The 26,951-nt window shown below is 40.5% G+C and overlaps 1 protein-coding gene across 2 annotated transcripts in view; it reads left to right on the forward strand.

The window, feature by feature from the left end:
• GOLGA5 (golgin A5) overlaps positions 1–18,690 on the forward strand; it is a 41,675-nt gene extending 22,985 nt beyond the window's left edge. Inside the window, exons 6-13 of one of the 2 annotated variants that reach the window (XM_089522423.1) lie at positions 2,265–2,468; positions 3,152–3,322; positions 4,924–5,052; positions 11,021–11,119; positions 11,815–12,040; positions 13,155–13,260; positions 14,955–15,018; positions 18,030–18,690. In XM_089522423.1, coding sequence (XP_089378549.1) covers positions 2,265–2,468; positions 3,152–3,322; positions 4,924–5,052; positions 11,021–11,119; positions 11,815–12,040; positions 13,155–13,260; positions 14,955–15,018; positions 18,030–18,110 — 1,080 coding nt within the window. In that variant the 3' untranslated portion in view covers positions 18,111–18,690. The remainder of the gene's footprint in view (positions 1–2,264; positions 2,469–3,151; positions 3,323–4,923; positions 5,053–11,020; positions 11,120–11,814; positions 12,041–13,154; positions 13,261–14,954; positions 15,019–18,029) is intronic. The other variant, XM_089522424.1, reaches the window with a different exon arrangement.
• Positions 18,691–26,951: the final 8,261 nt, after the last annotated feature.

Below are 26,951 nucleotides of genomic sequence, written 5' to 3' on the forward strand. Positions count from 1 at the left end.
CTCTTGTCGGAGCGACAGTCCCCCAGCTCCACCAGATACCACTTGGGACAGGCCCATGGTTGTCATGCAGGCCATGAAGTCCTGAGCCACTCTTGAAAGGGCAGTCTCAGCATGGATGTTGAAGTCCCCTGATGCTAATAGGCATGGGAATTCCAACACCAATCCCAATACAACCCCAGGTAGCTCAGGAACGGAGACTGTTGAACAGCAGGGTGGGCAGAATCCCTATTCTGTCCCAGCTACCCACCTTTGGGTGCACATATTCAAAACCTGTAGATAATGTGAGGGGGCATCTGGTCAGGATAGACCACTGCAACTCCACCTCTCCACCACCCAGGTCTTGCCTTCTGCTATACAGAGAAACCTGGTGGGCAAAGCTGAGAAAGGTTAACACCCCAGCCTCATGCAACCAGTTCTCTGTAATACAGGCCAGATCAGCTTGTTCCTCCAGCATCAGGTCCTGAATGACAGCTGAATGGCATTCAGCAGCAGTATCTTCAACCCAGGGGGGCTGTCACCAAGGCTATCCATGCTGTTTGGACTGGGAGACAGTTTGGGGGACAATGAGCACCCTCTTGTGCTGCCCTCTTCGTTGAAATATTTTTTAATAAGTTTATTAGATTAAAAAATATACAAAACAACACAAACAGCATACAAAAGAAGAAAGAAAAAAAACGGAACTTAAGAGGAAGTGCTGCTAACCTACCAAGTGTATACAGTATTATATACAGTAATTGTCATTCGAGAATCATCTTTATCAACATCATTTCTCCTCCATTCTATCTACAATCTTCCCTCAATCATTCTTTCCTTTCTTTTAATACTTCTTTTTTCTTTCTCTTTCTTGTTTTCATTCTCCTTTCCTAAATCCTTTCTACTTAATTTACTCCCTCTCTATTCTCTTCTCCTCTAACTTTCCACTTCACGTCTCCTCTTCATTTCTTACATACTCTTCACCTTCTTCTCACTTACTCTAACCTTCAATCACATTCTTTAACCTTCATACATCACTCACACTGACTTCCTTCTTATCAGCCTCTGATTATTACAGTTTTACCGCTCCTGACTTTCATCTTCTTGCTTCTTATGATTCTATCTGATTTTTTCCTTGTTCCTATTACTATTTTTTCCTTGTAGAATTTGCCTACATCATCCTCATCTACTTAACCTATTATTAGATTTAGCTACCATATTTCTGCTAAATCCCTCTTTCTCTGACAGTTTTTCAGTTGAGTTTCCCAATAGTATCAGGTAGATTATTAAATCAATTATGCATTAATTAAAGTGACCAGATATAGAAATAAAACCATTGCCTCATTATATCTCCCATATTTTTTCAAAGTGCTCTGTTACTTTCCTCCAATCATTATTTATTTTATCTATTGCTTCCCCTCTTCAAAATAGTGTTAATTTGTCCATTTCTTTAACTTTGTAAAGTTTCTTTAGCCAATCCTCTTTGTTTGGTACCTCTACAGATTTCCATTTTTGAGCCAAGGTTAATCTTGCCATAAGTGTTTTATCATATTCTTTCTCTAAATTGTCATCTATCATGTTTAGTAGGTTGTTTTTGTATTACAACACCTAGCATTTAGCACATTGTTTTGTTTATCATATCCCAGTATTTTTCCACCTTCTTGCACGATCACCAACAGTGGTAAAAAGATCCTGGCTCTTTCCTGCACTTCCAGCACAGATTACTTTTGTTCCTATAGATTTTGGGTATTTTCTCTGGGGTTATGTACCAACGAAAGTATACTTTATAGTAATTTTCTCTTAATCTTTGGGACACTGTGTATCTATTTAGATCTCTCCATGACTTTTTCTCTTCCTTGATATTTTAATTGTCTCCTCCCTCCATCTCTCTCTCTGCTTTGTATGACTCCAATGGCTGCTCCCTGAACCTGTGTCTCCCTTCTCTCCTCTGAAAAGCACATCTTTCCTCTGTTAGGCCAACAGGCCAGTAGCTATTAAAAGACAGTCCACTAAATGGACAGGCAGATAATAAGAACAGAGACAGTCAAAACAGATAATAAACCAGCTAAAAGCCAGGACCTCACCCTCTGTACCTAGCACAAATATACTGAGTCAGGGCCTCAGTCCTGAAGAGAGAGGAGTCCCCCTAGGAAGGCAGAGGTCCAAGTAGCACCAGCAGCTTCTTCTTCTTCTTCCCCTGGCCCCCAGATAGTCATTGTGGTCCTCCCTCTCTCTCTATAGGGATGTTTTTTGTTTGTTTGTAATAACACCAATCAAACTTTACTGTACAGAATGAATTTGCTGTGCGCCTCAGCAAAATGGAAGCTGAACGTCAGAATTTGGCCGAAGCAGTAACTGCAGCTGAGAGAAAATTTGGGGAAGAAAAGCGGAAAGCAGATGAATTTCAGCAACAAGCTAATATAGCCAAAGCCAATCTGGAGTCTACTAAGCAAGAACTGGTTGACTACAAACAAAAAGCTACACGTATTCTCCAGGTAAAGCTGGTCTCTGTAAATGCACACACACTAATCCAAGTCTTATCAGAAAACACATGTATGTGATCTAAGTTCTCTTTGTGCCTGTAACATTATACCGAAAGGTTTATCCATGCATAAGAGAAGAGGTGTTACTGGATTGAGGGAAGAATTTTAAAAGGGAAAATAACTCTGGGAACAGCTCTTCTCATCAGAATAATCTAGTGAGAATAAGACATGCTTAATGGGTTTACTGACTGTTTTGGGAATCAGTTTGGAATAGAGTAGCTGGAATCCCAAACTGGGAGTACTTTAGATCACAGAATTTTGTTGGAGACTGGAGTGTGTTAGACTGGAGTGAGGATCTTCTGACCATTCAGATGTTGGATTCCACCAGCACCAGCCATCATGGCTAGTGGTGAGGAGCAAAAGGAGCGGTTGTAGTCCAAAAAACTGTAGATGGCTATAGGATCCCTGCTGCTGTGTCAGACTGTGGTTTATGGTTGAACTCCATGTACCAAGGTTATCTGTCTCTTGGGTTGCAAACAATGGTGGTCTGCTGGCGCCATTAGGTCCTTTCAACCAAGGTGTTACTAAGTTTAAAATGAGCCCTTGGGCATACTTACACGCTAGGTGAGTGTAATCAAACATATACACTGATGATTTATTATACCACTTCATTGACCTATGTCTTTAAACTTCAGTCTAAAGAAAAGTTGATAAACAGTCTGAAAGAAGGTTCTGGGATTGAAGGACTGGATAGCCAAACAGCAAGCATCATGGAGTTGGAAGAGCTGAGGCATGAGCGGGACATGCAGAAGGAGGAGATGCAAAAGTTACGAGCACAAATGCATCAGCTCAAAACAGAACTACAGGTACTGTGCTCTGCAAGTAATGAATTATGAACAAATAGCTGTCAATTTATTGTCATAGTTGAAAAGAGGGTACTAAACTGGGTTTCACGCCCTGGTACTTTGCTTAATTGACTAAAACAGCATTGGGTGGGTTGATGTGGTTGTTGTGTTTAGAGTGCCAGAAAAACTTGGATTCAAATTTTTCAATTAACATGGTGCCCCATGACTATTTAGATGTGTTCATCTTCACATAACTCAGAGCTCTGTGAAGATAAAAACAGGATATAAGTACTCTCCCTTATCTCTTGGATGAAAATATGATAAGAAACCTTTTTCTGTGTTACCTTCCTGTTAGTTAAATTGGGTCTATTCCCACACTTGACCAGATACCATAATGCTATGAATGGTTAATAGTCATGATGAGGGTATATTAATTCCAGTGGTGAAAATGGTATACTTTGGAATACAGATTGTTAGGGAAAACAAGTGAGAGGATGCTGTCCTCTGCATGCATGTATGTTTTCCACAGCCATTTTGTTGCCACTTTAGTAACAGAATAGACTAAGCAAGTCTCTGGTCTAACCCAATATATCCTTTAATGTGTCCTCCATGCGTTGCCCTTGCTGTCTTCATTCCAGTTGCCATATTTTCCTAGGCGTGAGTGTGTGTTCTGTTTTATAAGCAAATAATTGTTAGTACTGGCAGGATACCGAGTTCAGAAATCCAGGCTTTAGTAGTTAAAATTCAGGGTAGTCTCAGTTGTTATTGGCTACATTTTATAAACACATTTAGTCCCTCTCATTCCCATACTGCACCTTCATAATTATTTCAGCTAGATTCTCCCATGGAAATAATAATAATATTAATAATAATAGGATTTATTTATATGCCGCCCAATCACAGGGAATCCAGGCGGCTTACAACAGAGGGGATAATAGACGGTTCCCTGCCCTCAGGCTTACAATCTAAAAAGACATGACACAAAAAGAGAAGGGAATGGTGAGGGAGGGAGGGGATCAGGTCCAGCAGATCTTCTCTCTCTCTGAGACCTGGACCAAGGCAGATGGACTGGAGGGAGGGCTCTTTTTCTTAATCAAGGCCAGGCCCGATGGCGTTGGGCCTGTCCTTTCATTCCCTCCCAGGCCAGAAGATGACAGTTGGAAGGAGGGAGGGAAGGGCTCTTCCTCTTCAGGCCCGATGGCGTTGGGCCTGTCCTTTCGCTCCCTCTAAGGACAGAAGATGACAGTTGGAAGGGGGGGGAGGGCTCTGGAAATGATCTTGAACATCTTGACTCAAGCTTGCCTCCCTTCCATTACTATCTCAGCACCTATATCTGAGATCATCATGTCTCAGCAAAGCCATTTTCTATTGTATAATAACCATTACACCAATTTCTAATGTATCACAGCATGCAAGGTGCACGTATAACCCCTGACAATAGTCCTGTTTACCAGTAACTACTGGCAGAGAGGTTTACCAGAGGAGCAGAAAGTCCTTTCATGTGAGGTCAGGATTTGACTTGGAAACATGGGACCATGATCATATTTAGAAAAGCTACTTGCTTTGTTGAAAGGGTTGCTGTACATGAAAGGACATAAATAGTAACATGTTGTTATTTGTAGGATATGGAAGCCCAGCAAATGAGTGAAGCCGAGTCCACAAGGGAACAGATTCAAGATTTGCAGGAACAAATTGCAGGCCATAAAACAGCCAAACAGGAAGTAGAAGCTGAACTAGAGAGACAGAAACAGGTAAGCTTTGGAGAGATTATTATTCTTCACTCATTATAGAGGATCTGTTAGTATGAGTTTATTGCTCACTGACTGGGGTGAGGCTGTTTTTTTGTTACGACATGCCTTCAAGTCATTCCTGACTTATGGCAACCCTAAGATAAACCTATTGTGGGGTTTTCTTGGCAAGATTTGTTTCCCAACGGCTTCATCTGAGTCCTAGAGAGTGTGACTTGGTCAAGGTCACCCAGTGGGTTTCCATGGCCAAGTGTGGATTTGAACCCTGCTCTCTGGTCATAGTCTAAAACTCAAACCACAACACAAACACACTGGCTGATACATTCCCTTCAGTTTTTGGATAACCCAGCACTGTAGCTCTCTGCATTCTCTCTTAACTGTGGAAAATCATAGCAGCTTAACAAACGTGAAGAGAACAATGGGTCCTGCAGGAAGTGAGAAAAAGGAAAAGGAAAGCTTTTTTCACAGCTGTCATGCTTTCTGCCTCATATAACTTGGTTTTACTGGATAATTAGCACAATGGTATTATAGAATCATAGAGTCATAGAATTGTAGAGTTGGAAGAGACCACAAGGGCCATCCAGTCCAACCCCCTGCCATGCATTGCTGGGGAATTACAGGACTGACTGTGATGTTAATTCCATTTGGTGTATTCTGGAGTACACTTGACCCTAGCCAATGCTGAGAATCTTCGGTGTTCCTCTGTTTTCACCAACTCTTCTAAATCCAGTAATTTTACACACACACACACACACAGACACAGACACACACACACACACACACACAGATACATAGATAGAGGGAATTTTTAGAGTTTATTCTGTCTCTGAAGATGCCAGCCACAGATGCTGGCGAAGCGTCAGGAAGAAACTCTTCTAGAACATGGCCATATAGCCCGAAAAACCCACAAAAAACTATGGATGCCGGCCATGAAAGCCTTCGACTTCACCTTGGAGTTATTGTTGATCAAAAACTGGAACATGATCCAGTAGTGTGATGTTGCAGAAAATAATATTTTAGCCTGTGTTAATAGAACCGTAGTTTCCAAGACAAAAGAAGTTGTAATCTCATTATATTCTGTGCTAGTCAGGCATCATCTGGAGTACAAATGATGCAGCTATGGCAGTTAAAGTGGAACCATAGTGCTAAAGAGAGAATTACTAAAGTAATGAAGGCTCTGTCTTTCAACTATAAATCCTGTTAAATTATAATTTGTAATAATTCTGTGAGTAAGCAACTACAGCAACTGTCATTGCAGGTCTAGTGTTCATACATGAAGTGAAAATAGTGGTACATTTCACACATACTGCATGAACCCTTGCCAAGGTCACTGAACAATCCTCTTTTTAAAACTGTAATCTATCCAACCAATCCTTGATGGGAGATTGTTTTTCCCGTACCTTGCAGACTTTTTTTGTTCTATCATGAATAGTTGTTGCGAGATGAAAGACAAAGCCATGGGAGGAAAGACGCTCAATTTGCTTTACCTGATGAGAACTAGTTTATCTTGTAGGATTACCTGTCCCTCCAAAAAGTCCATATTAATTAGATAGTGGCAGAATGAACTAATGAAAAGGCAAATGATCCACGTTTCTTCCACAGAGATAGTTGCATAATATTTATTATAAATGTTGTTACGAAGCCAGATGGTGGTGTTCTGTTACAGCTATGCTCTTGACGGATGGTGTATTTTCAGCTTGTCCTTTTGCTCTCAGATGGAAATACTATTAAGTACACCCAAGCCTGTCCATTCAAATGGGTTTGTTTTGGCACATAATTGTCTGCCTTAATTTACCAGAGTCTTCCTCCCTGTTTTGCTACTGCATTGTTCCAGAATGGATGGAGTGCCAGGCGTCCCCATGAGTTCTTTTGGTGCCAAACACAGAGACACATTATTGCTGTGGCATAAGTTGCTATAGTCTATATAGCAATGGTTCCCAAACTTTGGTCCCCCAGTTGTTTTGGACTTCAGATCGCAGAAGCCCTAGCCAACTTGGCCAACAGCCAGGAATTATGGGAGCTGAAGTTAAGATATCTGGAGGACCAAAGGTTGAGAAGCATAAGCTATATTGGTGTTAAATCAGGTAGCAGATGAAGCACTTTCAATGATGGCGTGCAGCACATCTTACAGATAGCAGAACTGTGCTCCCAAACAAGTGCTTCACAGACTATCACTTTCTGGCAATCAAAATTAAAGTCCCCATTGCTGGATATATGGGGGGCTGGGTTCGGGCGTACTCCCCTCCAAGGCAGAGTCTGATGGAAGATGGGCTCCCAAGGGTTATATCATGCAGAAGCAAATAAAGAAAATCAAGTGTAAGTGTCTCCCATCTCCCTCATGAGAACTGTGCAAGCAAATTAGCAACAGATAAAAATTTACTCTCTTAATCTGTCCTCAGCTTTCATATCTTTTCCAACATCATACTGCAAAACAAATATTAAAAAATCCAACAAAGGCGGGATACAGACCGCCCCTTTGGGGTGGCCTGCACCCGCCCCTTTCCCTGACGGATTGGGGCCTGAGCTGTCACAGTGGCAGCCCCGGAGGCCCCGATCTGCCGCTTTTCCAGGCCTCAGGGAAGCGGCAAAACAGCAGCAGGGAAAGAGAGAAAGGGGCTGCTCGGCCCCTTTCTCTTTTGTATCGCTGGCACAGCCATGTAAAGGCTGCGCCAGCGATACATGGCATGAAAGAATCTCCATTTCGGAGCTCCTTCCAGTGCCGCTGAAAGGGCACCAGGACATAACGGCTGCACTGTGCCGTTTGGACGCGCTGTGGCTGTTATGTCAAAATGGCGGTGCCCATGTAGACAGGACGCTGCCATTTTGACATCCTGGCAACGTACTAGGGTTGCGGGGCATATATAAGCAATGCCCCAAGGCAACCCTAGTACGTTGCCAGGATGTGCTTAATGGCCCATCTGTACAGGACCAAAGTCACTGATACAAATGAACCTTTTCATGCCCCTGGACATCTGTTCACATTTGGCTGTGATGCTAATAAGGACACAGAATCCCATCTGCCAGGTCGCAAAGGCCCAGGTCACTACAGCAGCTATTGCTGGTTTCACTCATTTGACGAATCTGAAATCTGAAAAAAAAGGATTTCCATTTTTGGTGAAACCTCAGATAACATCAGGACTAGCCCAAGGCGTTTTGCTGCCTGAGTCAATGAACAAGATGGTGTCTCTACTTCCATTCCTCATACAGAATCTTACTGGACTGCCAATTGAATCTAATGTAATTACTGATATAGAAATAAATGCACCACCATGCCTGAGAAAGGCAGAGCAGTTTAGAGCCATGACTTTCAAATTATCTGATATAGGGGACCAGCAGTTGCCCTCCCCAATGTTCTGGGACCATTACTATATTTCAGTGCATTAACTATAATTGTTTATTTTCTGGAAACTTGCTAGGGAGCCAGTGGCTCATGGACCAGTACTTGTACATAGGCCACCACTGAGTAGCAATCACTTTATGGGTCAGGATAGCCTGCATTGACACAGGAAGAGCCTAGTGTGAAGATCCTCGAGTAAAGATCTTTCCCAAGGCCAGTTAAAGGACAGCTATGGAGAAAAAAAATGCTCCCTTCTATATGGAGATAAGCATGAGAAAGTCTTGCCAGACTTTCCAGAAGAGGAGTCAAAGAACATAGTAATTCTGTTTGAAATGGTGAAAAGGGGAGGATGACAGACTAACCATTTCCTTGGATCCTCCACTTCATATATCTGAGGAAGTAGGCTTCAGTCTATAAAAGCTCATGCTATCAGCTTGTTTCTTTCAGTTAGTCTCAAATATGCTATAAGATCCCTTTGCATACTGATTTTCCAGACTAACACGGTTATTTCTTTGAAGACTAACCAAAGCTCATTGTTAATTTTCAGACATAACTGGAATGTTAACCAAGAAAATAAAAGTAATTAGATTCTGTATCTAAAATCAAAACTGGGAATCTGAGAGAGATTTCAGGAAAGTAGAGTTTCAGGCTTCAATGATCTCAGCTTAAAATGAGTAAGGCAAAGGCTATGAGGTGATTTGAACAAGAGACTTCCAAGAACAGGAACCTTTTTCATAGGAGCTGAGTCTCTTACGTCAAAGATTGCACCAGCAAGCACATTGCCCCATCCCAGAATAAAATCAGTTTGTTCTCTGGGGTTATTGTATGTGATTTAGAAGTGAGAACACTCTCAAGCTTTGCCTGCCCTCTGTGAAGGTTGTATATTTCAAAATCTAGCATTGCCCCAAGACATGTCTGTTGGTTCAGCAAAATGAAAATAATAAGAAAAGTGAGAGTCATCCCTGGATGCATTTTGGAAGAAGCCTTCAGGTGGTCTCTAAAAGGTTCAGTATGCTTTGTTTATTTATGCAAAGTTCACCTAACCTGATTGTTTCATTTCATTGGTACCTATTTATTAGTTTTTAATTTAAAAAAATTGCTGAAACATGTTGAATTAATCTTTTTCTTTTTTTTTTTTTGGTGGTATAGGAATCTATTCCTGTTCTTTCCAAAGCTTTGTCAAAGCAGAAAAGCCTAGGAACCTACCCATATTATGAACCTGTGTGTGTGTATCTTGGCAGGGATAGTATACAAATACACAGCTTGTGAGCACTTGGCCATCTACTGGCTACTAGTCTAGACCTCAGTTACAGGGGTATCCAGGTGAAAGGATGTTCTTGTCCTCAGATTTTTTTGTATGGTTCTCAGTCATCTAGTTAGCTGTTCTCTCTCTCTCTCTCTCTCTCTCTCTCTCTCTCTCTCTCTCTCTGTGTGTGTGCGTGCGTGTGTGTGCGTGCGTGCGTGTGTGTTTGATTATGTGTCTTCAAGTTGCTTGTCTTGAATTTCATAGTGTTTTCTTAGACAAGGAATACTCAGAGGTTGTTGTGGTTGTCCTTTCCTCTGATATTCATTGGTAGTCTCCCAGCCAAGTATTAACTAGAGCTGATCCTAATTAGCTTTCAAAACCAGTCAGGTTCTGTTGTGCACACTTACAACTTCTTTAATTGCTGTGTTTGCTCCAGAACCTTTACTGCCTATGTTGTCACTTCCTGTCACCATTTTGAGAGGGACTGCAAAGGAAAACAAGTATTTGGGCTTCCTGGGAATTGGGGTGAGGCTTATAGGGAGGTCTGGGGGAGAGAAATTAACCTCTAGCTCCCATGCAGTTGCCCACTTTCAATCTAAGCTCTTAGTCATCTGCAATACCTTCTCAGTTTTGGATACTTTGTTTTTAGCTTCCAAGGAAAGGTCTACTTCAGTAGCTTCTGAAGAAGTGAGTGGTTTATTTCTTTCCATGGTTGCAGCCAAAGGTGGCTTTGCCTTAGCACAGTGGTTCCCAACCTGTGGGTTGGGACCCCTTTGGGGGTCGAATGACCCTTTCATGAGGGTCGCCTAAGACCATTGGAAAACACCTATTTAATTACAGTTATGAAGTATCAACGAAAATAATTTCATGGGTTTGGGTCACTACAATATGAGGAACTGGATTAAAGGGTTGTGGCATTAGGAAGGTTGGGAACCACTGATTTAGCAGTGCTTTTGCTGATGCAGGTTAACACATCTAATCTGTCCTGTGATTTTAGATACATAAAAGGAGTGCAAAGAAATAGAGCTGAGGAACATCTAGATGTGAACATTCAAGTTTTTTGCATTTTTAAAGAAACAGTGTTGGGACTGGCCCCAGCTTGTAACACTATCACCCGCTCTTTCTCTAGGCTTGGATACAGTGTTGGCAATATCATTACATAGCGTTGGCAGTAAGCTATTAGCTGTAGCTGAAGAAATCACCATCTGGCATCAAAAACAATGGGACATGGTTGCAGCAAAGTCCTTGTGGTTCACTGAACAGTAATGTTCTCTGAAATAATGCTGGAAACAATTATTTTTAATCCCAGAGATTGGGCGGTATATAAATAAAACCTATTATTATCATTATTATCATTATTATTATTATTATTATTATTATTTTCCTAGGAGCTTCGGTATACTGAAGAAGAACTGTACCGGACAAAGAATACTCTCCAGAGTCGAATATCAGACAGGGAGGAGGAGATTCAGAAACTGAGAAACCAGGTAAAGAGTTAACTATTTCATTTTTGCTTCATAGCTACCAACCATTTGTTAGCATTTGTGCCATCATGTTTAGGCTTCTTACATGATTACAGAGAGAGCCAAAGCAAAATTTCTTAATTTTGTGTTCGCTTGTCTATGATCTCACAAGATAACTTGCTAGTGCAAAATATACACGGACTGTATGCCCCATGGTTTCAATTATTCTCAGGGGTTTTATTATTTGAGGGTTGGATTTCCTTGCCTCCTCTTCCCAGACCTCCTTTTAGCACAAGTTGTGCAGTGGAGAGGAATGTGTTTGACTGGGTTCTCTTGCCTGAGGTCAGTTCCAAGACCTTGAACTTGAAAATATTACTTTGGGCTAGAATCCACCAGCTAGCTTGGCCAGGCATATATTGAGACCTCTGGGGATCCTTTCAGTCTGTTTGCTGATGACCCTGTAATGTATTAAGAAGAATATGCATATCCTACTCTTTATAGCATAGAAATTGCCATGTTGGGGCATGGCTGCACTATTTACAAGTGGGTTTTGATGAGATTTTGGTAATTGAATCATGGAAATAGAACCCAAGTGTAAGCAACAACAATACAAGTGAGTTACAGTGGCATAAGTCTGACTTATGTCATTGCAGTTCACTAACAGGATGCAAGCTGTCATCACTACTCCCACAGTCTTTTTATTCTTTCTTGTTCTTCAGCTGACAAACAAAACATTGAGCAGCAGCAGCCAATCGGAGTTGGAAAATCGGCTGCACCAACTGACAGAAACGCTAATTCAGAAGCAGACCATGCTGGAGAATCTCAGCACAGAGAAGAACTCCTTAGTCTACCAGCTAGAGCGACTGGAGCAGCAGATGAAAACTGTCCAAGGTCCTTCAACAAATGGTCCCTCCATTAACATGGCAGGAATTGAAAGCAGTGAAGGTAAACACTGGGCTGGTCGGAGGAAGGTGCAGATATTAATATCACCATTAACAGTTTGAATCCCATCATCTGGATTTGTGCACCACTCAGAGCTCAAGAGAAACAAATTGTCTGACAGAATCAACAAAAAGTAATTGTTGAATAAAAGAATCCAGAAAAATATCATCACTGTACTTTAAACAAACAGACATAAGTCCCCCTTTCTCCAGTGGGGTTTTCCTGCCAAGTAAATATGTTTAGGGTTGAAGTTTTGGTTATAATCAAGTCAGTTATTACAGTATCTTACAATCTTCAGCTAGGTTCTAGCCCAGCCTTTTTTTGACTCCGGTGACATTGCAAGGAGTAGAAATATATACAGAAAGGGGTGATATTTATTTATACAGTTGTCCCCTTTACGGGGGATCCATTCAGAGACCCACCCACCCCTGCAGATAACAGAAAACATGGGACATTAAATCCCATTGTTTTTTATGGCGGTGTGTGCACATGGCCGCTGGTGTGGCCACATGCACACAATTCCATTACAAACAACGGGCTTGCCATCTGTGGAAGCTCAAATCCTCAGATGGCAAGCCAGTAGATAAGACTGCATTTATTTAATCAATTTACGGTTGGCCCTCCTTATCCATGGATTCTCTATTCACAGATTCAGCCATCCATGGCTTGAAAATATTGAAAGAAATATACATTCCAAAAAGCAAACTTAGACTTTGCCATTTTATATAAGGGGCACCATTTTATTATGTCATTGTATTTAATGGGACTTGAGCATCCATGAATTTTTTTTCATCCATGGCAGCTCCTGGAACCAAACTCCAGCAGATGTCAAGGGCCCACTGTATTTATATTTAATCAGTTGAACGAGAGAGTAGAGCAACTCTTGTACAAGGAAAATTAATCATGTTTGGGCCTTTTATTTCCTTAAAAAGGGTCAAATAAGAGGCAAATATGATAAAGGTGACTGAAAGTAGGCATAATGTTTGGGGAGGGGGAACAGATAGGAAGATCCTTTTTTCTCTGTCTTAACCTGGTGTATCCAGTGAAGCTGAACTGTAGGAGGTATGGATAAAAAAGAAATACACATGTTATTGTTTTCTCATTATTTTTGATCTAGGCACTCGTATGCGAAACGTTCCTGTCCTTTTTAGTGATCTCGATGTGAATGTAGCAGGAATGTATGGCAAAGTCCGTAGAGCTGCCAGCAGTATAGACCGGTTTAGGTGAGGAAATAGCACAATTTTGCCATTTTCTTTTATCGTACTATTTGAATTAATTGACAATATAAAAATAATTTTTTAAAAGGGGGTAAATTGGGGGTGGGGAGAGCTTGGCTGGTGAAATGTTTTGGACTTCCAACTTCCACAAACTCTAGGCAGCATGGCAAAGGGTTTTAAAATTTGTAGTTGCAGACCTCTGAAGGGCTAATGTTTGTCCATTAATGATATACATGAATACAGAATCTGGTCATCTTAGAAGTAAGCAGTGCAGCTTTCAGCACTGTTGCTGTCAAGATGCTGTCTTCACCTGCCTTACTTTCTTTAGTCAGTTGCTGATTTTGTCAAAGAGGCCATTTCTCTATATGCTTTGGTATATTAAGACTTTGAAAAAGTATCTGCTTTTTGTTATTTCTAACGTTTTTATTTATAAAATGGAAAATCAGATATGTGAATCATCTATCACCCTTAGCACACGGAATGTAGTGCATTTAAATCTGTTTCCACCATCCATCTGAGGAGCTAAGTTCAACTCTAAAATGATTTGCAGTGCCCTGGATGTGGTCTTCAGATACCTACATGAGGAATGGAGACGCTACAACTATACAGAAGTTTTAGAATACAGCTCCCATGGTCTCTTTCCATTGGCCATGCTTACGTGGGATTCTTGGAGTTGAAATACAAAAGATTTGGGGGACAAAGTCTTCTCCATTTCTCACCTACCCTTTCTCACCCATAGTGTTCTATGCAGCTGCGTCCTGTCTGCTGATGGGAAGCTCTTTGTTTCATTGGAGACTTCCATGAGTAGAAAGGGTGTATGTGTGTGGTGGGAGGGTTCTTAATTTTTGCAAAAAAACCACCCTTCTGTGTTTCCATGTTGTTGCAAGTCCTGTGCCCCCAGCTTCTAGAGCAGACTTCAGAAGACGGGAGACATCTCAGATACAGTTCACAGTCCACCGAGGCACATGTGCCACTTAGTCTGCATCCGAACTGCAAAAATAATCCAGTTTAGTGCTAGTTAAACAGTCAATGCTATGAAATTCTAGGAACTGTAGTTTGTTGTGACACCAGAGAAAGCTAAATATCTCACAAAGAATTCCATAGCATTGAGCCATGGCAGTTAACATGGTGTCAGACTGGATTGTTGGTGTAGTATAGATGCAGCCTTAGTGGCACTGTATTGCTGTATGAATTTAAAGAGGAAAGAAGAATGGAATTTGATTTGAATGGATTTTACTTTCCCTGGCATACTAATCCTCCACAAAGTTCTTTTCTGCCATTTCATTTTGGCATGGAGATGACCATGTGTTTTCAAAGGCTTGGTTAGAAGTCTGCAGGCCTTGGCAGGTTCTGCCAAGCTGGTAAGGCTTGAGATACAGCCCTGGTGGTACATTGATTGGCTGCCATCTGGGGACTAGCCAAGCCAAGTACAGAGATGGCTCATTACAGTAAGGTTGAATACTGGCTGACAAATTGGTCATAGCAGCTATGAATACAGTGATCACGTGAAATGCTTGTGATATCCATTGATGGAGGTACTACTCATACCAATGAAATTACAGCTATTTGGAGTATCATTTATACTGTCCTAGCAGATTTTTTAAAAGTTGAATTTAGCAGTAGTTTGTGGTTGAGTCAGAGAGAAATTTGAGCAAGGAAATATATGTTTGTATTGTTAATATTTCTATTGTATTTAACAGCATTCGACTTGGAATCTTTCTACGGCGATATCCCATTGCAAGGGTATTTGTTATCATTTATATGGTGAGTCTATTTAATCTACTTAAAGGGCAGCATTTTTAGTCTTTCTTACATAATACATAATCTTGATCTGACAGGCTTTGAGTGGCACATACAAGAAATATGAGATATAATTAATTTTGGCAGTTCATTCTTTGTAAGTAGCTTATGCAGCCTGCTTCTTGTGATCATGCGGCACAAGAGAGATTAGAATAACTTTGAAATCATTGTCACATTTAAAAATATATGTTTTGTATTTCAGTGCAAGTTTCTATTTGATTAAAAATTTCCAGTAATAACAAAGCTTAAAGTCCTATGGCTTGCTCTATACTACTTTAAGTTATGTTTAATTGTGAGTACTAATGTGCCAGTAGTAGCATTAATAATTGTCCTGCTTACTTTACAACTGCTGTTGACTGATGGAGTGTTTCCAAAATAAGGTCCTTATGTTGTTGTAGCACAGGAACTTAGCATCTGTGCTTCCAGGTCAAAAGATGTAGTAGCATGTGAGAGTCTTGGAAGATAATGGTTTATGAGAAGATTACTTTGGCGAACTGTCTGGAACTGTTTCAATGAAGACCCTGTTCCAAAACCTCACTCCACCCTCCCACCATGGACAGACTTCTGGCACGTTGCCCATAGTAAAAAGCATCCCAGAGCTGAAGAACCATCAAAGTCACAATCTGACAGTTTGTTCTAAAAAACTGGTGGGAGCTATGATGTTTTGATTGCCTCTCTGGAGAAGTCTTCCTGTTCTTGTGCCTATTTTGGTATCCTTTCATTTTTAGTGCCTACATATTTTATCTATATTTTCCTAGTGTCAGAAAATAACTTCTGACTTTTCCTCACCTATTCTCTTCCTGTGTGGTTCCCAAACCAGCTTATCTGGTGAACGATACCTGCTTTTCAAAATACAAAATGCCAAGTTGCAGAAATTCCTGGAGAGATGTGCCTACCACTAATCATCTCTCTGCAGAATGAAGAACTACATTCATGATTTGTGTGGTACTGGCTAATGTGCTAGTGCTGGGGAAAGTTGTGATTGATTGATTGATTGATTGATTGATTGATTGATTGCCATTGGCCACACAGCTGAGGGATCCTGGGAGTTAATATCCAAAAGAGTATTTTCCCAACTCTGCAGTGTACTCTCTGACCTTAGGTAATATATTTTATGGGTTATGTTTTATTCCAGTTCACACTTCCCCTATTTGGTATGCAATAATAGCAACACATTGGAAGTCTTTTGAAGAGCCTCCCCAAGATGTGACACTTGTTACAAGATTGCAGTTGTCTTCTTTACCCAGAAGAGCACATTTTGGTCTTTTTTCATGATCCTAAACATATTAAGGGTGGCTTTAGAAATTGGGTGTTTCCACTTCTCTTCATTTGCTGTCAGTTTGTGGTTGCTGTGATGATCCATGAAGAATGCACCTATTTGACTGTCCCAGAATAAACCTATACCATGTATCAGAGAAACTGTGCCTGAAGGTCACAGAAGTATCCTTTTCCAAAATTGTGCCCTTCAGATCTGTTGGATTACAACTTTCTTTACCCAGACAGCATAATCTTTTATTGTGTTGGCTAGAAGTGATAGGGGATTATAGTCATACACATCTGGGGAGCACCCATTTGGGGCAAGCCCTTTACACATTCATCTGACTTTCTCTCTCTGACCATGTAAATGCCTTTCTTGAAATGTCTGAGGCTGCCATTTTTCTAGGCTACATGGTATTTGAAATACTGTAGGGGGCAGAACAGCACTTTAGTTAGGCACTTGTATTTCTCCTCTACACGCCTTGCTAACTGTGAATGTTAAATCAACTAGACCATGTTATTTCCTCCTTCTGTTAAAAATTATTCAGACCAGCAAGTCCACTCCCACTTAACAGTAAAATCTTTAGACTAATATCCAAGCTCAGATAGTATCTGTGGTGTCCATCAGCGGGGCATCAGCAGGGCATCAGCCTCTCTACAATGTAATCTATAATCTCTCCAGCAACCATTGTCACTGCCCACAGGAGACTCAAACAAGGTCACTGTAGTATTTGAAAGTCTGTTCATAATGTGTCAGGAACTGCATTTTCCTTTGCAATCAAACAGGCCTTTTGTAACGGCCAATTTAAAGTTGTGCCCTGTTGATTCAGTGAAAGATTTTTAAAAAATCAGAATTCATATATTGAAAGTTCCCATTTGCTTTCATCTTCAGCTTTGAGACAAAGCTCTGTCTATATGTGGGAGTCCAACTGGTCATCATGGCAAATAAAAGATCCAGCATGATGAAGTACAGTGGATCCTTGTTATACGCTGGGGTTTGGTTCCAAGATCTCCCGTGTATAACAAAATCCGTGTATGCTCAAGTCCCATTACATATAATGACATAGCAAAATGGTGTCCCTTATAAAAAATGGAAAATCAAAGTAAATTTATACTTTTTTGTAACATTTTCAAACCGTGTATGCTTAAATCCGTGTATAAAAAATCCGTGTATAAGAAGGGCCGACTGTAGGCAAATTTTGGGCAGCTGGAGAAAGCCAAACAAGTACTCATTCTGCCCTAAAGCCTATTGGATTGACCTTGGACCAACCACTGCCCCTCAGTATAATTGTTTCTAAAACAAGGGTGGGAAGCTTTGGTCCTTCAGTTGTTTTGGACAGCTTCTATAATTCTTTATCATTAGCCACATAATCTGGAAGTTCTTGTCACTGAAACCCAAACTATCCGCAAGATCAAAGGTTTTCCACTCCTCCTCTAAAATTAGAATATGAAGATCAACTGGAATGCCCCTATATTTGCATAGGTGGAAAAAGAGTGGGATACAAATACCACTGTGCATATGACAAATTCCATCATGGAATTTCACCATAAGAAAACATTCATAACCCATGGTCCTTCCCAGTGTTGGGTCAGACTGAGCAGCTCCTGTTTGTTCTGAGCTCTCCTTGTGACTGGATCCTTTTGAGATTTTGCACTAGGGTGCTTGGGTTTCTTAAAGCTCATATTGTTATGTGCTAATCCCTGTTCTTGTTTGCCAGGCATCGCTTCACCTCTGGGTCATGATTGTTCTGCTTACCTACACCCCAGAAATGCATCATGATAAACCAACTGGGAAATAAGACACAAATGTGGAACTGAGCATACCCACAGGGTTAATAGAGACTTCACTGACAATGATAATAACAACAAAAAGTGACTGGTAATGACTCATTGAGAGGAAGAGCTTTTGGCATTGAAAAATATGACAGCTGCTACACCTCTTCTGCTGCTGACTTGGACAACTTAAATTATTTGGCAGGCAATTTAAGTTTAGTACCGTTCACTTCCATAAAACAAAAGCGGTTTCCTTGGGAAAAGGTTATTGGATGAAATGTGGCCTCTACGCTGTCTCCATCACTCTCCTAGTGCACAATCTGCACATCTGCATAGAATAACACTGTTTTTGATAGTACAAATATATGATATGTCCTGTGTTTTGATTCTACAGGAGATGGGCTATAATCAGGGAAATTTAACTGTGCTTGGAAGCTGAATGAAACATTTATTCCTTCTGTTCTGTTCCAGCATTTCCAAACTTTGTAAATATATAAATTCAGTGTTTCTTTAACATGTTCATATATTGCAGGTCTTGTGATAGAATTATTTCTTTCCTGTAAATAGCTTTAAAGAGAAATAAAAATATATTATGCATTGCTTTAATTTTGGTCTTTTACCATTTGGGAAAGGTATCTTCCATAGTAATGCAGAAAACTAGTATTTTTAATGCTTATTTTAATATACACCTATAGTTGTGTACATACTGAGTGCCTTTTCTTCTTTGTTTCATGACAACGCTTAAACGCTTATCAACTGCCTTATTAAATCTTTTGTCTTCAGATTTTCATGGTAACCACCTTAACATTAATAGAAAGGGGGAAAGATTGATTTGTAAATTCCAGCAAGACTCAGATTCATAAATGTGTCATGAAATCATCATTAATGACATTTGAGCTTCCACAGATTTTATTGCCAGACAATAAAAACAGCATCCTAATTCAAATTAATTCTGATGGCTGTTGATTTTATGCCATTTTTATTGCATCCTTTTCACCTGCCATTACTAGTTTCCTGTGCCATTTTGACATCTCCGCCTAGTTTGGGTTGATTGTTCTCTTTCAGTTTCCTTCCCTCCCTCTGCAGTACTCATAAGTGAGAAATGGAGACAAGAGTCAAGAAGGAGAACTGGGTCTTTTGGGAGTGAGAATGTGGCATGGTTAACTTTTTCTCCTCAGCAAGAGCTTATTCCATCTTGGCTCACAAAACTTGGACCACTTTCCTGACTTCTGTATGTGACTTTACCAGCACACCTGCCTCCTGCAGTCTTGCTTGCTTATAAGCAGCTCTTTATGAACCAACTGATACTCATGAAGACATATTTGAAATGCTCAAAAGAGTAGATCAGTGAAAGGAATTTACTGCTTGCCATCTTTTTGTCAGGATGTCTTTCTTTCCCTCAAGGCTCCCTTATTTGCTGAGCTCCTAATCCATGCTCCTTTTGGCCCTTCTCTTGGTCCACTATCACCAGAAACTGGTGTGTGTGTTGTGAAAGAGAGCTTTCTCGGGGATTGCTCCCAGACTATGAAATTCACTGCTAAGGGAAGCTAGCCTGTCCCCCAGCCTGCTGTTCTTGTACAGCAGGTAAAACCCTGTTTTTTTCAGGCAAGCTTTTAGTGATTGACTGTTTGCAGAGGACAGAGGCAGCTTTCATGGAGGGGTACTGTGTTTTTCTTATTGCTCTATTTTAATTAAAATAGTTTTATCGTATATACTTGACTATAAATTGACCTCACGTATAAGTTGAGGGCAGGTTTGTGGGCTAAGATTATGGATTTTGATATGACCCATATATAAGTCAAAAATGATGCCAAAGAACTTAACAAAATTCCAGCAGGCATAACTGTTTGTGCTCCCCCTAAAGGCTGGATGGATGAGAGAGCGGGGGGAGGGGGGTGTCACTGCTTTCAGAGAATGAGTACACTTTTGCCTTTCACCAAGGGATGGTTCCCTTTTTATAAGAGTTAAAGTCCAATACTTACATTGACCTGTAGATAAATCGGCTCAGTTTTTTTGGCTAAAATTTCTAGACTTGTACATGAGTATATACAGTAACCTTTTATCATCTCTGCAATTATGTTTTAATAATACATTCCCCTTTTAAACTAATCTTGTGAGACACCTTCATATCTCAGTTCTGGGGAAATGGTAGGATATAAATATTAGAAATAAACACTGATGTATTCAGCGGTGCACAGGAGCACTGGACACAGCAAATCAATATATCACCCTTGACCTCTTTCACATTACACAATCATAGTCCTTCATAGAATCATAGAGTTGGAAGAGACGACAAGGGCCATCCAGTCCAACCCCCTGCCATGCAGGAAATTTCAATCAAAGCATCCCCGACAGATGGCCATCCAGCCTCTGTTTAAAGATCTCTAAGGAAGGAGACTCTACTACACTCCAAGGGCGTTTGTTCCACTGTCGAACAGCCCTTACTGTCAGGACGTTCCTCCTAATGTTGAGGTGGAATCTCTTTTCCTGGAGCATGCATCCATTGCTCCGGGTCCTAGTCTCTGGAGCAGCAGAAAACAAGTTTGCTCCCTCCTCAATATGACATCCCTTCAAGTATTTAAACAGGACTATCATATCACCTCTGTTAGGTACCATGGCTTCATCCTATGGAATCTTGGGCTTGTAGTTTTGTGAAATATTTAGAACTCTCTGCTGCAGAGTTCACCAAACTACAGCTCCCTGTTTTTTGTAGGATGCAGCCATGGTAGGTATAAAAGGGCTGTAACTGTGTAGTGTGAAGGAAGCCCTTGATGTGTGTTCTTCTGTTAGTGCCAGGTTCTGGTTTCCCTTTTTCAGTTTATGAGATTTGGGTGTTCTGACAAAAGTGCTTAAGGGTAAGGTGAAGCCATGGTTGAATAAATGAAGCCACAGAATCCAGTTCCCTGAACATCCCATTTTAAAGCAAATAACTGTTTTCTGAATTGGCTGTTCTTATCAAGTATAATCTCAGTGATGATGTGGGCAGGGCTGGTTGAAATAGCAGAATTGGGAATAGAAGGATCTAAAAAGGATTGGCAGGCCCACATGGTTTCAGCATCCTTTACTCTCCATTGTGCCTTGCTCCATTTTGAAAAAAAACCTTCATTTTACTGTACGAACATTCCCAATTTTCTGATCAAATCATAGAATTTAGAGTTAAATGGGACCTCATTATTTACATGACAGTTTCTTTTCCTTGCTGTAACTTTAGAGCCAGTGTGGCATAAAGGTTTGAGTGTTGGACTACCATTTTGGAGAACAGAGTCCAAATCATCACTTGGCCATGGAAACCCACTGGGTGCCCTTGAACAAATCATTCTCTCAGCCTCAGAGGAGCACATGAGTAAGCCCCTTCTGAACAAATCTTGCCAAGAAAGCCCCATGATAAGTGCACCTTAGGATTAACATAAGTCAGAAACAATTTGTCAGTGCACAACAACAACAAATCATTAGTGTAGCAAACAGAATTTTAAAATCCTACGTTTACATAAGAGTTAATGTTCAGTAGCACTGAAGCAGCTGTTGGTGTTCTATTTCAGGATTTCTTTTTTATTATTGCTATTTTTGGCTTTAATCTTCCCTGATAAAAAGCCTGCAGTAGCCTAACTACAAAATGGTGTGTGGAGTTTCAAAATGTCATGAGTTGGTGGAGTTCCCCCGCCCCCGCCCCCAATGATGTCTATTGCCTCGTGTGCTTTATCCCATGAGGTGGAGGCGGTACATGGTATTTTTGCTTCGATATACCCATCCTTATGCCAAAGAAAAACCAGATAATTTGAACCTTAGATGGAAAACTCTGCTTTACTCAACCCAATATTAACAATGGAGTAAATCTGAACTTCAAAAAGCATGTTATCTAATGGGATCGTAAAGCTCAGCAGTTCAACTGGGTGAATGAGTTAGATCTGTAGAAGATATTGACATGCCTGTCTCTGGACTGTACAACACAATTAGCTAATTGCATGCAGCTCCAGAGGCTTTATTAAATCCTGAAGTGCTCTATGAAAGCCATATTTTCATGACCTACCTGTAAAAGCTCAAAAGTCCACAGGAAATGACTGCTGTTGCAATCAGAATATTGTTACCAGGTGGAGCTTTAGTCCAATCCCTCTAGATAAGTTTTCCTCTTTAATAATCAGATGTAGTAGAACGTAGGATCATTTAGAAGGAAAGATGATCAAGAATTTTGTTCACACTTTTTTCAAAGCAACATGGCCTAATTCCCTCCCCTCAATGAATGTGTGTATCAGAACAAACTTATCCATCTGTTTTGGCACTTCTTTAAACATGATACAGTTTTCTATTAAAAATAGTCTAAACAACTTAGAAAAATATGTCTTATGCTGAATATATATATATATATAGACACAGAGAGAGAGTAAAATAGATATTATAGTATGTGTGTGTATTTATATACAAACACACATACACACACAAAAACAAAACTCTGGATGTATTCCTACTTGACAATATCCTTCATGACCTATGGTACCCGGAACTGGGCACTTTATTCCAGGAGTGGTCTGATCACAGGACAAAGATTCAGAGATCTGTCTGTCACCTGTATGCTAAGCAAGTGATTTGACTCCCCACTTAGCCCACTACTGTTATCATTTCCCCAAACTACCATGCAGAGTAATTTTTAACTTTCATGCATACATATGACACAAGTATGATCTATACATATCACATGGGCAGTAAAAATGAAATGCACAGATATAGGGACAGGTGACACGTGGCTTGACAACAGTATATGTGGAAAAGATCTAGGAATCTTAGTGGATCAAAGGTAGAGCATGAATCAGAAATGTGATGCACCAGCTAAGCCAATACAGTTCTAAGCTACATCAAATTATCTTCCCCTTCATCAGAAAATATGGATCCCTATAAATGTTATGATGAATGATTTATCATCATCCAATACTACCATAGTGAGTATGGCCTCCAGACAGATATGGTTGTTAGAGTTCCTGTTAGTATCATGGCCAAATGCTAACAGCTGTTCAGTAGCACACAAGGGGCAAATTTGTATGTACAGCCCATCCTCCACTGTATCCATGGATTCAACCACCCAACAGTTTGAAAATGTATATTTTTTAAAATTCTAAAAAGCAAACCTTGATTTGGCCATTTTATATAAGGGACACCATTTTAGTATACCATTGTATATCATGAGATTTGAGCACCTATGGAATTTATTACGTCTGGGGTGGGGGGGAACTGTCCTGGAACCAAACCCAGCAGATACCTAAGGACCACCATAGTAGGCCAGTACAGATAGTGTCACTTTAGCTGACAAAAGACCACAGGCTGGGAACAGATTGCAGAAGAAAGCATTTGTGTTACCAACCTGCTTGTATAGTTCTCATAGCTATTAGGAAGGGTGAAGAATAATGTCTGGACACTTCAATTTCCTTTGTTTGGCTTTTGCATATGTAAAGTTCACATCACCCCAGGGTGGGGGTGGGTGGGTCATGGACCACACCTCAGGAATTCTATTTAGCCAGCCATATGATACTACAGTGTCAACCATGATAGTGTGGGTAGAATTACTTGTATAGGGGCCTACTTGCTGCAAGGAGATTCTGGAACTCATCTATTACAGACATTGAATGCTTGCTCTGCTATAAACCACTTGCTGCATCATTTATCACCAATAAAGTTTATCTTATAACAATGAAGCATTTCTGTTTTCAGTACCACATGACGTCTTGCAGAGGCCTGGAACTGCAACCAGTTCTAGCTGAGAACAACTACCATGTGAACGCAACCTGAAAGCTTTCTTGTCAACAACTTTTGGAGTGAGTGGGAACATTTCAAACTGAATTTCAACAAAGTTAAAATTGACAGGAACTTTAGGAAATATTCCCCTGGTCAAAATATTTGAAACAGAAGCTTTTACTGAATAGTTTTCCATGTGCACTGCAACACCCTGTTTCTTTTTCATCCAAGTGTGTTTTCAATGGAGTAAATGCCTGATAATAACTCCCAGAAATTCATCTGAGCAAGGATATTACCAGTATGCACACTGCCTTAGTATTAGTAGCAGAAATGGTATTTAACACACCCACACCCACAAAAAAAACCAGATAGCAAGATATAAATTAGTAGTCATAAGGACTTGGCCAGTTAAAGAAATATTCCTTAATCTCTAGCAGTCGGTTACTTTCAGGACTTGGATGCTGAAGAATTTGTGCAAGTGGTTTTCTTTCCCAGATGCGACTGGTCTGGTTGGAGCTACATCTCACTTCTTTGCCCGTTTTTGGATTAATTGAAATTGGACCCTCCTCAGCACTAGATTCCTTTGTTTGCTGTTCTTTGTGCGACTGGAACTCAACTGACAATGGACTGTCAACTTGTGCTACCTGTCCATCTGGGTAGGCTACATCATTTGTAATACTGATCTCAGATTTCATTGCCTCCAGTTGACTATTAAGATCAAATGGTGGTTGATCATCATTATGAGTTCCTACTGCTGCCATTGTTGGGGCGTGCTCAAAGAATTCATGAAATGAAGGTATCTCATCCTCTGTAACCACTTGTAAGAAATCTTTGACAGACCTTGCTTCTTCTTTTGTGGCTTCTCTTTCTTCACCACGCTGGGATATTTTACCAGAAGGATGTAGAACTTCTGCAAGAGGTTTTCTTTCCCAAATTAGGCTGGTCTGGTTATACCTGTCTTCCAGTTCTTTGCCTGTCCTTGGGCTTAACATAGGTTTGACCTCCTTGGTGTCCACTTCACTTGCAGGCTGTTCTAGGAGAGATTTTGGGTATTGGTCAATAGATGGTTGACTTTGTTCGATTTCCTGGATTCCAGGGCTCTCCTGAGAGTGTTTTCTGGAAGTTGTTATATGATCTGAAGTATCTGACTGTGGGTTTGCATTTGGAATTTCTTCCTCAGCCTCTTTACTTGGAATTGATTTTTCAGCAGCTTCTTCCTTTATTTCTTGACTGATACTTCTTTCTAGGGATTCGTTTCTCCCAATGTTACTCTCATTAATTTCTTCCTCAACAGCTATCATTTCTTCATGTTGGTCCCCCAACTACTAGCATCAGTTAGTTTACATTGGTGGGACAGCTGTGGCAAAATCTCTCTTGTTCTGCTAGCCACTTGAGAGAGTGGCAAGCCCCTCTTTAACAAGTCCACCTTCTCTTGGAAAATTATTAATGAAGAATTCTTGGAAGGTCTTGTCCCTCTTATCTGATTACCAGAAGGTTTCTCCTTCAATGCTTCTCGGTTGAGCTCCTTTTTGTACGTAAATAGGGTGGTACATGTTTAGGTGTAAGTGGGTGGTACATTTCCTTTGCCTTTTTCTGAGAGTGATGTCAAATCATGGCATTGATAACAGCAGTAGCTGGTAATCCCAATGGTTGGGTGCTGTTTTCTGTGGAATCTTTTCTGTTTTCACTGTAAGTACTGCTCTGTTCTAGAACTTCTGAATGGTTTTTATGACATCACTGTCTATCCATTCAGAGGTGAACTACCCAGTCTTGCGTAGTCATCTTTAATACACACACACACACACACACATCCCTATAGTCCACCATCTTTTAAAATATAAAAGATACAATCCAAACTTTGTGTAAATTCATTTTAGCTTTTCATTTGTATCTGACATTACTTTAGTGTCAGATCATAATAGTCCCACACTTTGTGACTAAGGTGGAGACCACTTCATGCAGCTCCCAATACATCATGCTGGATCACATATTCATCAAGCTGGCTGGCATACTAAACATCTGTTGAGTTGTATCACCAACAGAAGGATCTATCTTGTATTTCCTAAAATGACTTTCATCATGCTAACCAGGCATGAAAGAATTAGACAAGATCCTTAAGTGCAAAGATCTAAAACAGAACCTTAAAGTCAGGAATGCCCAAGCCATGGTATTCCCTATCAGTAGGTATGGATGCAAGAGCTCTACAGTGAAGAAAGCTGATAGAAAGAAAATCAACTCATTTGAGATGTGCTGGGGAAGAGGGCTGAGGACAGCCAAAATGACAAACAAATGGGTCCTACAACAGATCAAGCTTGAACTCTCCCTGAAAGCCAAGATGAAACTGAGACTGTTATACTTCCGCCACATTATGAGATGGCAGAACTCACTAGAAAAGACAATAATGCTAGAAAAGGTGAAGGGTGGTCAAAAAAGAAGAAGACCACACAGCAGGTGAATAGACTCAGTCAAGGAGGCCATAGGCCTGAGCCTGCATGATCTGAGCAAAGTGATTGAGGACACAGTTTTTTGGAGGTGTCTCATTCATGGGTCACCATGAATCAAAGTCTACTCAGACAAACCAGGCATAGGATTGCTGTTGTGTGTGTGTGTGCGTGCGCGTGTTTCCATCTCTATCTCTCAGAGCTGTATCCTTAATATGCTTAATATCCTTAATAGCCTCATGATGAACAGCAAGCTGAAAAAAAGACTCATTACATATCTTCTTAAAGCAAGGCTGGCTCTACCAGCAGGCAGAATGAGGCAGTCACCTCAGACAATTGGTAGGAGGTTTCATTGAAGGGCAACACATGGTTATTTATTTGATTCATTTCCTTGTTGATGATGGTTATGGGATTCGCTGCCTCATCTGCCAAAAACTTGGGCGGTTAATGCACCTTGGCCTAAATTGGTAGGACTTGTAATTAGTTGTTCTGCTTTAGGCAGAAACATATTTTGGCCTGAGTCTTTATTACAGTAACATTAGGAAGAAAACTTTGTTCACGTCCTCATTTTTCAATAGATTCATGCATCTGAGTCCACTAAAACTAGACATTAGGGCAGCATCTACACTGGAGAATTCATGCAGTTTGACACCGCTTTAACCGCCATTGCTCAGTGCTACAGAATTCTGGGATTTGTAGTTTGTG

The sequence above is a fragment of the Sceloporus occidentalis genome, unplaced genomic scaffold (assembly GCF_023333645.1).
Source record: "Sceloporus occidentalis isolate IW3139 unplaced genomic scaffold, rSceOcc1.0.p SCAF_4, whole genome shotgun sequence".
In the NCBI taxonomy this organism is placed as follows: Eukaryota; Metazoa; Chordata; class Lepidosauria; order Squamata; family Phrynosomatidae; genus Sceloporus; species Sceloporus occidentalis.